This window comes from Nicotiana tabacum, chromosome 10 (genome assembly GCF_000715075.1).
Source record: "Nicotiana tabacum cultivar K326 chromosome 10, ASM71507v2, whole genome shotgun sequence".
NCBI lineage: Eukaryota > Viridiplantae > Streptophyta > Magnoliopsida > Solanales > Solanaceae > Nicotiana > Nicotiana tabacum.
The window spans coordinates 164,591,093-164,607,542 of record NC_134089.1 but is presented as its reverse complement, the minus strand read 5'-3'; the positions used below and the strand labels follow the sequence as shown (position 1 = coordinate 164,607,542).

The window sequence follows — 16,450 nt, the reverse complement described above, 5'->3', positions numbered from 1 at the left end:
TATAATGTCTTTGTCTTAATGAGGCAATTATGAGCAATAAATGATATTTAAAAGAAACGTTACACAATCATTTCTATTTAATTCAGATTCTCTAACGTATTTGACATTTAATGTTGTATTTAAACTCTTTTACGTCATCAGATTCGTATCTTCAACTTCTTCTGATCTTTGATCTTTAAACGACTCGAATAGGTACGAGACTCGTACCTACTTTAGTAACGGTCCACACCTATGTTGCTTTCTTTTCCCCTTATCTGTTGTCGCCCGTGCCTCTTGGCTATTTATTGCGTTTTGACCTTTTGACCAGTCCACGTGTCATGACACGTCATCTTCAATATTCAGACTCAGTTTTTTCCCAATACAATATGTTGAATGATAATTTGAAATCCCCTTGGCACATGAACATCATTATTCGAGAGATACAACATCTCATTTTTCAGCACAATACTACTATTAGACATTGTTACAGGGAGGCTAATAATGTGGCGGACATACTTGCAAAATAGAGTCATGAGATTCATGAGATTATAATCTTAATTGATAATGATTTGCCGAAGCAAACCTATGGTCATTACCAACTTGACAGAATACAGCTTCCTAGCCTCAGGCATAAAGTGGTCAAGAATCTTTGTTGCTCGATGAATGCCTCGTTGGCCTGCTAGCACAAATTGTTAAGGAATGAGTTATATATCACAAGCTCTTTTGGTTATCTAGCACAAATAATAGATCCGTGGAGCGTTTAATTTTGAATCTGCTATTTGTACTAGGTAAATATTAAGATATGTTTTATTTTATGTTTGAGAGGTTAGGTTTATGTCCCCACTTTACTTTGATTATCAATAAATAAGGTAGAGAGTCAATGCCAACCCCCCTTCTCCACGGGAGGTGAAAGCCCGGGCCGATGGATTAATATAAAAAAAAAAAAAAAATAAGAGAAGAAGAAGTAGAAAATCACACAAGTTTTAATCTTAAAAAACAGAATACAGATTACAATATAAAAACTAATTTCCTTAAGTTTGTTAATCAATATGTATTACTTTAATAAATAATGAAACAGTAAATTTTCTGAAACAGAAAACAGAAACAGAAAATTAGCAGCAACAGAATGTCGAAATAATGAAGTTGAATCTGAAAAATAATTTCGGAATAAAATGGAGCCCACTGAATGCACAATGTATCCTTAAGGAAATTATTCTCCTCAAGTACCTGATGTGCTAGAATATTATCCTCCAAGGATAAAACGATTTAACTCACCAGAGTGTTGGTACCAAAAACGCAGGTGAAACAGCAAACCACTCGAAGACTATAAATCACACTAGAATTTTAATTGTGCGGAAGAAGGAGAAGAAGATCAAAAAATTTTGTGAGGAAAAATTCTGGGATTAAGGTATATTTATAATTAATTTAAAATATTCCTGGAAAGAAATGGACCGGATCGCATCGCGGGTCCTAGGTTATTCCCGGTTGACTTTTCGTTAATTAATTAAATAATTGAAAGAAATTTTATCCAAAAACATTAATCAAGTTGGAACCGAACGATCACGTGAAACTTACTTTCTTTCCAATCCATTTAACACAAGGAGGAGTGCTTTCTTAATATAAGCACATTCACTTTTCTTTCAACCATCACGAGGGACACTTGCTCTTTCCAAAGCAAAAGAGAACTCACTTTTCCTCCACTTTTTTTCCTTCATTTCCCATTCACCAATCTTTTAAACCCAAAAGAAATCTCTTAAAGTTGTGGGCTATGGTGTTGGAATGATTAGGAATTTGGTTGTTGGACCCAATATTTGTATTGAGTACGACAACCAAACACCATTTGGTCTTATACTTTGTTTGGGCGTTAGGTTATGGTGGAGAAGGTACTGTTTGAATTTGAGGCCATTATATTTATTCCCCATTTTGCAAATTGTTTTCTCCTTACTGATTAATGATAGGCCTGGAGTATCTGTTAGTATTTACTTATGGATGATAATGAAAGCGAGGATTTATTATTTTTCTCTGGCTATTAAGTCTATAGCGCCAAGGTTTTTCTGTCCCGTTGATCCTGATGTTTCTTTGTAGCAAAAATACAATTTTCATATTAAAATAAGACTACATTTTTATAAATAGAACTATTTTGTTAGAAATCTTTCCAATAAGTGTATTTACGATAGCTCATAGCTGCCAGAACAGTGGACCCTGGTGATACTCGTAGCACTAATGTTATAAAAATCCAATCCCCCCCCCCCCCCCCCCAAAAAAAAAAAAAAAAAAGGAGAAGGATAATTAGTCATTTCATCCTTAGCCAATAGGCATACAAGTCTTTTTTCTTCAGTTTATTACTACATTTATTTTTTCCGAACAAAAAATATTTCAGCTTTGTATAGTGGTCTAGACTCTAGACTATCATCAACAACTAGGTGTGTCCAGTGTCCATGACCAACAATTGCACCGAATGATGGTGAGCGAATCTTCACTAGAAAATATTGGGCAAAATAAAAATAATTGCATTCGCTAGCTAAAAAGTATATAAATATATATATTAGACTAATATAAAATATATATACACAAAAAATGTATATATTGTTGGCTATTATTTTGGAAGAGGCTAAAAATAAGGGAAACTACTAGCTATGTCCACTTATAAGTAGCTTATTACAAAAATTGACCAATTAAGTTAATACTGCTAATATTAACCAATTAGCTATTTGGAGCCAAAAAAAGGTCAAATTTTTACTTTCTCTTAAGTGAATGTTATTAGAATAGATTGAGTACATCTTAAAGAGTTTGAATCTCAATTTTGGGATGATTTGGCAGAGTTTTGAGGTGTTTTGAATTGAAAATACAAGTCGAAGATGAAATATATATAAAAAATGATATGTGTATCACACTGTGTATCGTTTATGAATCGTATATGTATCTTATTTGTATCAAATATGTATAATATGTATATCCATGTATACCTGTGTGTATGATACATGCGTGATATATATTTGATGCATATGTCGCAAAAGAATTTTTTGAACTCGATTTTAACTACAAACTTTGATCGAATCAATCACCTCCAATCTTCCTCAAAACTTGTATATTATTTTATCTATATGTTTTCAACGAATTTTAACCATACTTATTGAAAAAGGTTATTTTTTGCTTAGATTTTTGGAATATTGTATATATATATTTTTTGTATATCGTCACCTTGCTTGCTACCTCATCCATGAGATTTTCTTTCCGTCTTGCATGTAATGTTGCTTGCTGATCACACTTAAAAATATGGAATGAGATCTTTGCGTGTAATTTTTGGAGAGAAAGAACTATTTATGTGGGTTTTCAATTTTTATATGTGCTTAGTTTTGGTAAGTCTATAATTAATGGCTAGAAGTTGGTAAGTTGAAACTTATTTGGAACATTTATGTAAAATTCCCCTAAAAATAGGGATTGTTACACAAATAGCCGGCCAAATTCACTATTTACCTTTTCTAGCCAGTATACAAAGATTATACATTTATTATACATAATTATGCACGTATTATACACGAATTATACGTATATTATATATCTATCGGTTATTTTTAATTTAAGAGGTTATGTGGGCGGCTATTTGAATTAATTCTTCAAATATACATTTCTCAAAAATATATTGGGCTAAAGCCCGATTCAGTTTTGTCACTTGGCCCAAAAACTCAGCTGGCCAACCCAGTGATGAGTCAGATTTCAGAGTTGGTGAAACAGCCAGGCCTATTGGCTCTATCAGTTAACGACTTCGTAAGTTGATTCAAGAGCAATATCTATCCAAAATTATAAAATTCATTCGACCCATTTAATAAATATAACACATAAATTACTGGACAATCATATGCTTTCGCATACTAAATTGCAAATGAGAATGGAATAACTCATGTAATCTTGAAATATTATAACTTGTCATTTCATACATACCATTTCGTATGTAGTGCGAAGTATCTAAGTTTTGTTCTTCTTTTCCTCCTTTTTGATTAGTGTAATGCATTATTGCTTAATTAGATATATAAGAATGTATAAACTTAATATAAGTAGTAAATTTAGTAGATTTATTGAATGAATCTACTAAACGCTTCAGCCAACCAATTCTTCTTTCTCCAACATTGCCATCCCATCTCTTCACAGATTTCATCACTATGATTTATACTGAAAGTGGAAATGCAATTTCTCTTATAGAATCTTGTTGTCCTCTTCATAATCTCCATCTCCTGTGTCACCTGTTCCAGCATTTTCTCAACAGGGGCTAGTTTAAATAGATCATCTACAAGTCGTGACAGCCACATGCAATGTATCTCAGCTGAATGCAGGTTCGAAACACTTTCAGGATAACCCACAAAAGCCATATTTGGAATTAATGGATGAACTGTTCCCCTGTTAAGGAATTGGAAAATAATATTTTTTTTAGTATACATCATCAACTATATGAGGCGGCTCAATAAAATTTGTGGCCTAAAGCCAAACTTTAATATTAGGGCTAGAGAGTGCCTAATTACATGTATAATGGAATCATGCCAGAGGGGAACTCTAGCAGACTGCGAAAAGGGATCTGGTAATATGTGTCTGAGCTTTTTCTTCCCATCAAAACCAGTTGCAAGTATGACAACATCAGCTTCCAATTTGGTGTTGTCCTCGAATTCGATTCCTCCTTCCCTGAACCACCACTTCGACAGTGTTCTTTTGAACAAGATTTTACCCTTATCAGCCTCAGTGAAGAAATTATGAGGCAAGATAGCCATTTGACAAGATGCATAGTCTTCCTCAAAAGGGTGTTCTGGTTTCAGTCCATACTTTTCTAGTGGAAGTTTCCATACCAAATAGGACTTGATTAACTTCGAAGCTCCTCTTCTCTGTCGCAATATACATGACACTTATGTTACTCCTACGTGAAATGATGCACTAGATTTCAAGAAGAACACACACAAAAGAAAAGAATGGGGCTGATCAGAGAAAGCAAGTGGCAAAGCCGGGTTCTTATTAGGCCTTGATTAGGTCTTGAATGGAGGAACTGAGAAGATCGAGTAGAATAGAACAAGTAAAATGGCTGTTGGTACAAGTAATTACAGTTATAAATTAAGATGAAGAAAAATAAATAAATATCCTTTCGATTGAGGCGGGGATATCTCGTTTTTTTTAAGGAGATTCAAGCCCACTGCAGTAACATCTTCACCGGTCCAGCAGTAATACTCTTGACTTGCCCCTCTAGGATACAACAGTCCAACAACGTCGTGTGACTCGAACAAACTCCGGACAAATTGTTTAGTCTAAAACTCCACCAAAATAAACACCTTCCTTCAACAAAATGTCCTTTTCACTACACCACGTTCATTTTTTCATACACACAAGCATTTTTTTCCATCTACAACACAAAGAAGAAACACCACAATTTATACACTACTAGAAATCCGGAAAAAGCGACCACAAAAAGAGATCAAAGTTGGTCGCTTACAAGTTAAAAAACGATCAAAAAGCGTCTAAACAGGCTTGGTCGCTATTTTGCTGGTCCCTTTATATTAGGGACCAAAGTTGGTCGCTAATTAGCGACTAACTTTGGTCTCTAAGGTAAAAGGACCAAATATTCCGGGTAAACAATATACCGACCAACTTTGGTAGCTTTAATATTTTAATAATATAAATTTAGCGACCAAAGTTGGTCTCTATATTTAAATTACGTTATTTATTTATTATTGATCAAAATATAGCGACCAACTTTGGTTTGTAAACCAAATATTATATTTTAAAATCTAGAAAATAGCGACCAAAGTTGGTCGCTTTTTTTTTCTAATTTTTTTTAATTTTTTAATTTTTTTTAAGCATAAGCGACCAAAATTGGTCTCTAATTTCAAGAATTTAATTATTTTTTAAACATAAGTGACCAAAATTGGTCGCTATTTTCCAGAAATTATTTTTTTAATAGAATACAGACCAAAGTTGGTCGCTTTTTAAGAAATCTAGTTTAATTAGTGACCAACCTTGGTCGCTATTGCCCAGAAAATATTTTTTTTAAAATAGAAAAGCGACCAACAAGCGACCAAAGTTGGTCGCTTTTCTGGTATAATTTTGGCAGAAACTGCCTGTTTTGACAGCTACACCACATGCCAGCATACCAAATCCCTATTACAAGCAACACCACCAACAATACCAACAACAAACTAACAACGACACAACAACAACAACAACAACAACAACACAACAATAACATTAACGACAACATTAACAACAACATTAAAACCAACAAAGTATAAAGTTCAATAGAACTAACACATTAAGCTAACCAAACTAAGTTAACTCTTACTACAAGCCCATTCGAAAATCGATTCTATGTGTCTCGTTCAAAGTGTATAAAAGTCAAGGAGTGTTTTGTACATCATTATCATCACCGTCTGATGAACTTTCATCACCAAGAAGGTATACATAAGGGTCTACTTGTCGAGGATGGGAAGAATGATCACGGGGAGGACGAGAGGAACGAGCACTTGGAGGACGGGAGGAACGAGCACAGGGAAGTCGAGCCTCTGGCAATGACTCACGAGATCGGGGAATCGGAAAACCTCCAGAAGCTAGGAGAGATTTGAGCTGCTCTTGCATGCCCTGGCACTGAGCTTGCATGCCAATGTACTGAGCATCTCTAAGTTTTTCTCTTTCCTTGGCCGCTTCTAGCTCGGATGTGAGCTTTGTCACAGTCTCCCGTATAGCGGAGAGGCTCTCCCCATCAAGTTGCTCGCCTTGCGAGGAAGTCCCTATTCCTTGCATTTCATACTTATAGCGATGAAATTTCTTAGTAGGAAGCCTGTATACCATCCCCATTTTGGATCGCCTGAAGCCTCCGTCCACATTCTTTCAGCATTCTCGTCCGAAGGTTGGATTGGCTCGCCCGACTCATTAGGTGGCTGACTGCATATGAATTCCTCCACTTTAGCTGTGAAGCGACCCTATAAGAAAAATTACATTGAATTAGTATTTCAAAATTTATATAAAAGTAAATCAAAATACTTAATGAAAAGTGAAAACTTACATGTACAGTCGAGGCTCGGCCCTCGACCCGCCTTTCTTGATCTGTCTCTTTCTTCTTCTTTAAAATATGAGTCTTCTTGAATAGCTTATCTTGGTTCATCGGACGCCCCAACTTCTTTTCTTGAAAACTCATAAATTTTACTTAATAAATAGAATAGATATACTTTGAAAATTAAAATAAATTAAGCAATTACGTACCATTCTTCTTTTTATTGTCCCTAGGCTGATCGCACCTCCAGTGTGCAAGGATCTTCCCTTCTCAGATGCGCGAGCTTTCTTTCCTTTTTCGCTCTTCTCTAAGAACTTTGCGGTAAGCCATTACCTTTGCAAATCCTCCCTTAAATTCTGAAGCAACCAGTCAGGCTTCTGGTTCAACTTTCTAAGCTTTGGAGAAACTATGCGACAACTGCTTGCGATCTTTGAGATGAAAATTTGCAGCCACTTCCACGCTATAACGGTGTTCCCATACACACTTGATCTGTATTTCAAAAGTTAAATATTATATGAAAATATCATAAATATAAATAATTATACTGCTTAAAAGAACATTTATACCTTAAATTTTGCTCCTTCAGCGAGAATGAGAATTCACTCCAAGTCACATAAGGGCCATCATAAAACTTTCTGGTTGCTTTGGTGATTATCCTCGTAGTAATATTACTCGGGATGAACCTGCAATTTAATAAAAAAAACACATTAATATCTTAGTAAAAACTGTACAAAACAATAAACGTAAAAATAATAAATAACTCTTACCCATCACCCTCAGGGACTATGATGATCCTGCCATATTGATCATAATGCACCTTTTCATCATCATCAGCATCACCATCCGAAGCATGTATATCAGAGGCATGTGTGGAAGGTGTAGGGAGTCAGATCTAGTATCTCGCAGGCGAAGGCCTAAAATAGATGGAGTCCCTAATGAACATGGCTGCGATCCCTGTGACTGCGACATAGCTGGATGGACCGCAAGTGGCTGTGATACTGATTGCTGTGACCCGAGTGGCTGTGACACTAATGGATATGATCCATGTGGATGTGACATAGATCTATGCGATCCATACGATGCAGATGGCTACGATCCACGTGGTTGTGAGGCAGGTGGACTGTATGTCGGACGTATAGTCCTATGGCCCTGTGATGAAAGACCTGGTGTCTGCACGAAGGTGTAGGGATCGTGATGCTGTGGCAGCTCAGAATAGCCCTGGGGTGGAGGCAAAGACATAGGCATAGGCATCTCTGGAGGCAAAGATTGAGTATTATCTTCTACCCTCCTCTTTGGTTTCCTAGCCTTTTCTCGACCCCGAGAATTGGTAGGATCATTGTTACCTCGACCCTTGCCTGTCATCTGCATAATATAATACATATTTAGATTGAAACATATAAAGAAACTAGTTATAAACGAGAGTTATTAAAGAAACCAACTTTTTAAAGCTCATCGACGTATAGTTCCTCGTCCGAGAATTCTTCTTCCTCACTAGTTTGAGCTTCATCAGTTGATTCTTCTTCCTCGTTTTCTATAATTCTTACTTCATTTATATCAACTTCTTCCAATATGTGTTCAGGATATTCCAAATCATTTTCTAAAAGTTCGTCCACTATTTGGTGAACACTGGAGATATCGTTTTGATATGCAACATCTAACACATTCTCGACTTCCACCCTACCTACAGGCTTAGTTTTGATTACAACCCACCAATCAGACTTATTCTGCCGCAATGGATAAGGAGCATAATACACTTGCTTAAAATTATGTGCAATTATGAAAGGATCATAACGATCATACTCCCTCGTATGATTAACCTCAATTATGTTGTATTGATTGTGTATTCTTGTACCTCTTGTTGGATTTGGGTCAAACCACTTGCATCTAAAGAGTATCAATTTCTTAAATGACCAACCTGTATATTCTAGTTCTATTATTTCTTTGAGCACACCATAATAATCAATATCTCCAACTTGGTTGCCATCACCACCTTGAACTCACACCCCACTGTTGTTGTTATTTTTATTTTTAGAGCAATCCTTTGTATGAAACTTATAACCATTCACAGCATATTTAGACATTGTTGTGACCTCAAGCCCAGGTCCCCAAGATATATCTTTCAAAAATTGATTTAAACCATTATTTGGATCATTTAAATACATATTGTTAAAAAAATTCATAAGTTAGAATAACTTCCAAACATTGTTTACCTACATAGTGTTAGAATATTTTAAGGATAAACTTACAAATTGTTTGAACCACGTATCAAATGTCGTATATACAGCATCATGGCCAAATTGACCCACGAAGTGACTGTGACACATCAAATATTTTTAGTAGTTGCATTGGGATGTAATCACAGTAAATTTTATATTTTGATAACTACTAAATCAATACTTACTTGAGAAACGGTACAAATTCGAGACAATTTAGCAACACATGAAGTGTAGCTGACTTGTACTCCATATCACTCAAACTTCTCTTTCTAACATCCTTAGAACATCGGCCTGGTTGATTGAATATGGACATAGGCGGATATAATGGATCATTGACACATTCGACCGTGTGCCTATTCCTAGCACATGACACATTACTCTCAAAATAATAAGAACAAAAATGAGCAGCTTCTTTTGCAAGATAAGCTTCGCATATAGGTCCTTTAATCCTATTCCTCTGCTTAACAAATTGTTTGCATTTGCCAATTGTCCTATATAATTTCAGGTTAGCCAAGAACATTCAAATAAACCAGAAAATTACATCAAACTTATAATATTACCTCTCAAAGGGATACATCCATATGCATTGAACAGGCCCTCCAAGTCGTGCCTCGTGTACAAGGTGGATTGGAAGGTGTTCCATCATATCAAAAAACCCACATGGAAATATCTTTTCCATCTTACTATAAGTTACACGAATGTTCTGATCCATCCAGAGTAGGTTTTCTTCCCTTAATGTGGAATAACACAAGTTTTTGAAAAACAAACTAATCTCTGTGATGGGTTTGCAGATTCTTTCAGGCAAACCACAAAATGCAATAGGCACTAAGGTCTCCATGAAAACATGACAGTCATGACTTTTCAAATGGCTCAACTTCCCTACCTCCATATCAACTATTTTCCTAAGATTCGACGCATAACCCTCAGGCATCTTCAATTTTGTTACCCAATCACAAATTTGCCGTCTTTCCTCCAAAGTGAATGTGTATCTTGCTTTGGCTTGAATATCTTACCATTATTTTCTGTCTGCAAGTATAATTTAGGCCGCTTGCAATATTCTTGTAAGTCCATTCTAGCCTTCGGGTTATCCTTTGTCTTACCTTTAACATCCATCACTGTGTTGAACAAATTGTCAAAATAATTCTTCTCAATATGCATGGCATCGAGGTTGTGACAGAAAAGATTATCCTTCTAATAAGGCAACTCCCAAAATATACTCTGTTTCGTCCAATTATGAGTAACACCATATCCGGGGAATCTATAAGGTGGAGCTTCAGTAACTTTACTGAAGTTCTGAACCCTCTCTCAAATTTCCTCACCTGAAAGTATCGGAGGTGGAGAATCATATTCCATTTTATTCTTTTTGAATGCATTTTTCATCCTTCTAAACTCATGATCAGGAGGCAAGAATTGATGATGACAATCAAACCATGATTGCTTTCGGCCATGTTTCAAAGTGAACGCTTTACTATTTTCCATGCAGTAAGGACAAGCTAGCTTCCCAGCAGTCATCCACCTAGACAACATTCCATATGCAGGAAATCGTTAATTGTCCACATTAAATTAGCACGCAAATTGAAATTCTTCTTGGTTAATATGTCATATGTTTCAACACCATCATACCACAATTGTTTCAGCTCATCAATCAAAGGTTGCTCATCTATCAAACTTTTTGGATTACGTGGACCGGGGATAATACAATTTAAGAATATATATGGACTAGTCATGCACAACTCGGGTGGTAGATTATAAGGTGTAAGAAAGACATGCTAACATGAATATAGTGTCGCAGATACAGAAAAAGGCGTGAAGCCATCCACACACAAACCTAACCGAATGTTCCTTGGTTCACTAGCAAAATCTGGATATGTCCTATCAAAGTGCTTCCAAGCTTCTCCATCTGAAGGATGACACATAACACCTGTGAACACGTGATTTTTGCCCTATATGAATTTTGTTGTTGGGTTTACTATTCTACTGAATGCCTGAAGTCGATTTCACTATCTTGACTGTTCAAATCTGAGTTTAGCTGATTCTGTGGTGCTGCTTCCTGTTTGATATCTCTGCTGCAACTTACTGCTCCTTACCTATTTTTCTTTGTCCATTTACAGGTACATTTTTGAATTTTACCCAATGTGAAATCCAATTTGAAGAGGGAAATGATAATGAAGTTAAGAAATGATAATAGTTCTATCTGCAGTAATTCTATATAATGTCTGTTTTCGTTACTTGATTCTTGGTGTATGCTAGGTAGTTTTTATTCTGAATATTCGAATTCGTTGAGTTGTATTAGATTTGGGATTGTTATAAGACTTGGAAATAACCTGTTAACCGAGTTAAATTCAGGACAGATGCATTCTTGGGGAATCTTGTGATATAAATGGTATTGAGATTTATTTGCTGAATAGCTCACTTAAGTTTTGATAACATGTTAATTGTGTTAGTTTGATCATGTACTTATATATTAGTTTGGCAGAATGTATTCATTGGATTTCGTGCTTGTTGGAATTGTGTTTAAAGGGGAAGAATTGGTCCAGAGTATTCCAATAATAGAAGCAGGTGTCAGTTCATTTTGCTGCTGGTTGTGAGCATGCTTAGTTAAGATTAGTTGTTTCAATTCAGAATGTTCAGTTAATGGAGACACAGATTTCTCCATCTTTCAGTGTCTGCGATTTTGTTGGATTTCGTGGCATTTTTTGTTAATTATTTGCATTTGTCTGTGCACGTTTATTATATTTAATTCATGAAAAATACAAAAATACGTTGCATCTGCATTTAGGATTTAATTTTATATTTTTAGATTAATTAGCAAATTAGTTTGTTTTATAAAAAATGAAAATCACAAAAATAATTCATTTTTGCATTTTTACTTTTTAATTTTGAATTGTATAATTTTACTTTAAATTTAGGATTTAATTAATTATTGTAAATACCATGATGAGTGATTAATCTAATTGGGTAGGTTAATTTAGTTTAAAAATTATTATTAATTAATTGAGGTTTTATTTTAATTTTGGAAAAGGAAAGAATTTTGAAATTGAAAAAGAAAAGGAAAGAAGTGAAAGGAGATCCAGATCTGGGCTAAAACCCATTTAATTGTTCGTAGCCAAACAAAATTACCCAATACTCGGCCCTAAAGTCCTTTGTCTTACCCGGTCCAGGTAGCCCATCACCCAGGCCGTTGAAACGACGTCGTTTTAAGTTCAGTTTGCCTTAACAAATCTTGGCCCTTCATCTTGCTTCATCTGACGGTCCGGAACGTATTGGGTCACACCTATAAAAGTGTCCAAATGCCTTGCACCCCCCCGGTCTCATCTCCCCAACCTTTCATCTCTCAGAAACACCCCGAAACCCTAGCTGAGCCGCCCCCAAATCCCCGGCCTCTGGTGGCGGCGCCACCTCCAAACACCACCAAAATCACACCACCGAACCACCCTGACCCCCTCATTCCGAATCCCCACTCCGTTTCCCTCGAATGTTGCCCCAGCTCCTCGAATCTTAGATCAGAAACGAACCCTAGAAATCCCAAGTCAAGTTTTGGAAAAATTTCGTGCCGAATCTGAGTTTATTCGTATGTTCTTCGTAAGAGCACACGATTAACCTCAGATTTGGCCGGAAAATCCGAGGATCTAAAGACCCAGGCTTCCCTTTTATTTTTCAAACTTTTCTCAGGTATTTTTTCTTTCTTTCTTTTTAGTTTAATCTGTCCCTCGTTTGTTTTCAAATTTTCTGTTTCTTCTCCTCTTCTTGAATCATTCTTCATTTGATCCGGAATCTATTCATTCATGCATGAGTAGTCGGAGTCTTGTTAGGTTAGTTGTCAATTGGTAGTTTGGTTAAGTTTAGTTAGTAAACCATTTAGGCTGAAATTTAATTGTTCTGTGTTATTTGGTAGTCAGATAATTGCTAGTTGGGCCGAGTAGATCTTTGATATCGAGGGTTGGGTTTTTGGGTCTATTCTGGTTCATTTGGGGTTGAACAGTTGGGCCAAATTGACCCGTGGCCCATTCAGTCTGTCTAAGTATCAACATGGGTTCTGCTAGGTTGGTTTCCTAGAGTAAATAACCATGGCTCGAGGGGTAGTTTGGAAAATTGGGGGAGGGAATCTATGAGTAACAGAATTGGGAAGCTTCTTAGAAGCTGGGGTTGGGACTTGTGTGAAAACCTGATTTTTAAATTAAGGATCAACTAGCAAAAACAAAAATTAAAAAAGGAGTAAAGGGCAAAAACTGAAGTCATTTTTGCTTCCCTAGAACCTTGCCTATAAAGGCATCATAACTTGACATTCAAGTAAGATTGGGGGGAAGAAGATTCAGAGATAAAAAATCCAGAAATACAAACGCCTGATTTAACTGTTTCATTGAACTTTTTTCAGTGATTTTTGAATCTTTCAATTTCCAAACAACTTTGATTCATCTGAGGGTAGAAATGGATTAGAATTGTGATTTTGGAAAATTCTGGTTCAAGCTTGTGGTTGGGTTTACTATTCTACTGAATGCCTAAAGTTGATTTCACTATCTTGACTGTTCAAATCTGGGTTTAGCTGATTGCTGCTTCCTGTTTGATATCTTTGATGTAGCTTACTGATCCTTACCTATTTTTCTTTGTCCATTTACAGGTACATTTTTTGAACTTTACCCAATGTGAAATCCAATTTGAAGAGGGAAACGAAAATGAAGTTAAGAAATGATAATAGTTCTATCTGCAGTAGTTCTATATAATGTCTGTTTTCGTTATTTGATTCTTGGTGTATGCTAGGTAGTTTTTATTCTGAATATTCAAATTCGTTGAGTTGTATTAGATTTGGGACTGTTATAAGACTTGGAAATAACCTGTTAACCGAGTTAAATTCAGGACAGATGCATTCTTGGGGAATCTTGTGATATAAATGGTGTTGAGATTTGTTTGCTGAATAACTCACTTAAGTTTTAATAACATGTTAATTGTGTTAGTTTGATCATGTACTTATATATTAGTTTGACAGAATGTATTCATTGGATTTCGTGGGTATTGGAATTGTGTTTAAAGGGGAGGAATTGGTCCAGAGTATTCTAATAATAGAAGCAGGTGTCAGTTCATTTTGCTGCTGGTTGTGAGCACGCTTAGTTAAGATTAGTTGTTTCAATTCAGAATGTTCAGTTAATGGGCTAAAACTCAGAAGCATTAGTCTATTTTGGTGTTAATTATGAACATGTTTCAGTTAGATTTGTTGTTTTCCAATTCATAATGATTAGTTGATAGTTAAAATTCAGGAATAAAGGGTTAGTTTCATTTCATGTTTCACTGAGTTGCTTAATTGAAGTGCAAGCAGTTAGTTGTACATTGAGCATTTTTGCTGAGAATGGTTGGTCATCTTAGCCTTAAATAATTGAGATTCAGAAGTGGGAGGTCAATTCCATATTATGTTTCATGTAGTATCTTGAATTATTTACAGTCAATCCACTGTGCACAAAGGGCGAGTCTGAACTTGGGCCTAGCGATGACCCAGTTAATGAGATCAGGGCCATTAATTCAGATAATTCTGATGTTTTGCATGCGTAGAGACTCGATCTGGAGTCCCACATCTGTTGATGTCCATTCTCTACGGTTTGGGGCTCGCGTTGGGCCTGTATCAGGGCAGGCCAGGTCTTTTGGCAGTAGGGCCAGTCTTCCGAGCCCAATGCTCTTTAATTCCACTCGCTCATCCTTCCTGATTGTTGGTCTATTAGTTTTAAATTGATCCGAAATTTTAGTCTTAAAAGTGTTGATAATTCTGTCCTCTAATTAATTGAATTCTCACTAGTTACATTACGAGGTGAGCCATATTGGATAATATAAGTAGCTTATGGCCCTCCAAAATTTAATTCGAATTCCCTTTTAGAATTGGAATTGAGGTGCACCGCGATAAATAAAATCTCAAATGCGCTGCCCACATTTAATTATTTCTTTTAAATCCTTAAAACTCGAGGCGTGCCATTTAGCAAATTTTTCATGGCCCTCACAATGTTAAAAATGCGTAGTTGCTTTAGGCACGTAATTTTAATAATTAACTTCCTTAAACTCGGGTGTGCATTTCATGTGACCCAAATCCAAATCTTGACAATATTAAATAAAATATGTCATGGATCGCGGGTGCATTTCATGTGGCGTGATCCAAAAGCATGTTTTGTATAACGTTGAAATCTTCTTAAAATGAAGTAAAAGCGGTTTAAAGTTAAAATGCATAGGTTCAAAATATTTTCAAATCAGATAATTAAGCCAATTATAATAGTTGAGTGACCGTGCTAGAACCAAGGAACTCGGGAATGCCTAACACCTTATTCTGGGTTAATAGAATTCCTTACCCGGATTTCTGGTGCGCGGACTAACAAACAGAGTCAATCTTTTCCTTGATTCGGGATTTAAACCGGTGACTTGGGACACCATAAATCTCCCAAGTGGCGACTCTGATTTTTATAAATAATCCCGTTTCGATTTTCTTTTAACTGGAAAAACTCCCTTGTATTTATACCCTTCGCGGGGTGTAAGTAAAAAGGAGGTGTGACAGCTTTGGCGACTCTGCTGGGGATCGAACCCAGAATCTCTAGTTCAGGGTTCAAGAATTCGAGCTTAGCATAATTGTTATAGTTGTCTTTATCCATTATCTGATTTTATTACATGATTTGGGCCTAATGTGCTAATTGATTGCTTTTACTGCTTTGATATTCCGTGAACTGTATATAAACTGTTGCGAAATCCCTCTTCTCTCCGAGTCTTCTAAATCATGAAGAAGTGTGCACTTCGTGTGACTTATTTTTTGTTAGAGTCATATCCAAAATTTAGAACGAGGTTCGGACAAGTTGCAAAGGCGGTGAAGCTTCTGTATTCTCAGTACGCTACCCCCCCGGCTCGAGCTATCCGCTCGGGTAAGCCAGGTCTAGAACAATCAACCTAAGTTTTGAACCTAGAATAACAATACCTTATGCCGGATCCCTAGTAGGAACGTTTGTTTGCATCATGTGCATTTTGACTTTGGAGACTCAACACAGGGGTTGGGTCTGTCTAGGACAGGTGCACCCGAAACAACAAGACCATCCCGATGCATCCTACTTGCTATTTGTGCATTTATTTGCTTCGGACTTGCATGCTGACCGGCTTATGAATATTGGGAAAAGTTGAGGAAAGAGAAATAGCAGTATGAGAGTCAATCGCCTGTGCTGAAAAAAAAATAATGTCCAAATAGTATCGAAACTCTGTCGAAATTTTGAAAGAA

General features: G+C 36.2%; 1 protein-coding gene across 1 annotated transcript; it reads right to left on the bottom strand.

Moving 5' to 3' along the window:
• Positions 1-4,052: 4,052 nt before the first annotated feature.
• On the bottom strand, positions 4,053-4,739 carry LOC107807437 (putative flavin-containing monooxygenase 1). Its single transcript, XM_075224048.1, has 2 exons — positions 4,516-4,739; positions 4,053-4,374 (listed from the first exon to the last, which is right to left on the bottom strand). The coding sequence occupies exons 1-2, from the start codon at positions 4,737-4,739 to the stop codon at positions 4,053-4,055; spliced, it is 546 nt and encodes a 181-aa protein (XP_075080149.1).
• Between the last annotated feature and the right edge of the window lie 11,711 nt (positions 4,740-16,450).

Coding starts and splice junctions, on each gene's coding strand:
- LOC107807437 (XM_075224048.1), bottom strand. CDS start 4,739: ATGGCTATCTTGCCTCATAATTTCTTCACTGAGGCTGATAAGGGTAAA. Junction 4,375..4,515: donor TCTGCTAGAGTTCCCCTCTG/GCATGATTCCAT, acceptor ATTCCTTAACAG/GGGAACAGTTCATCCATTAA.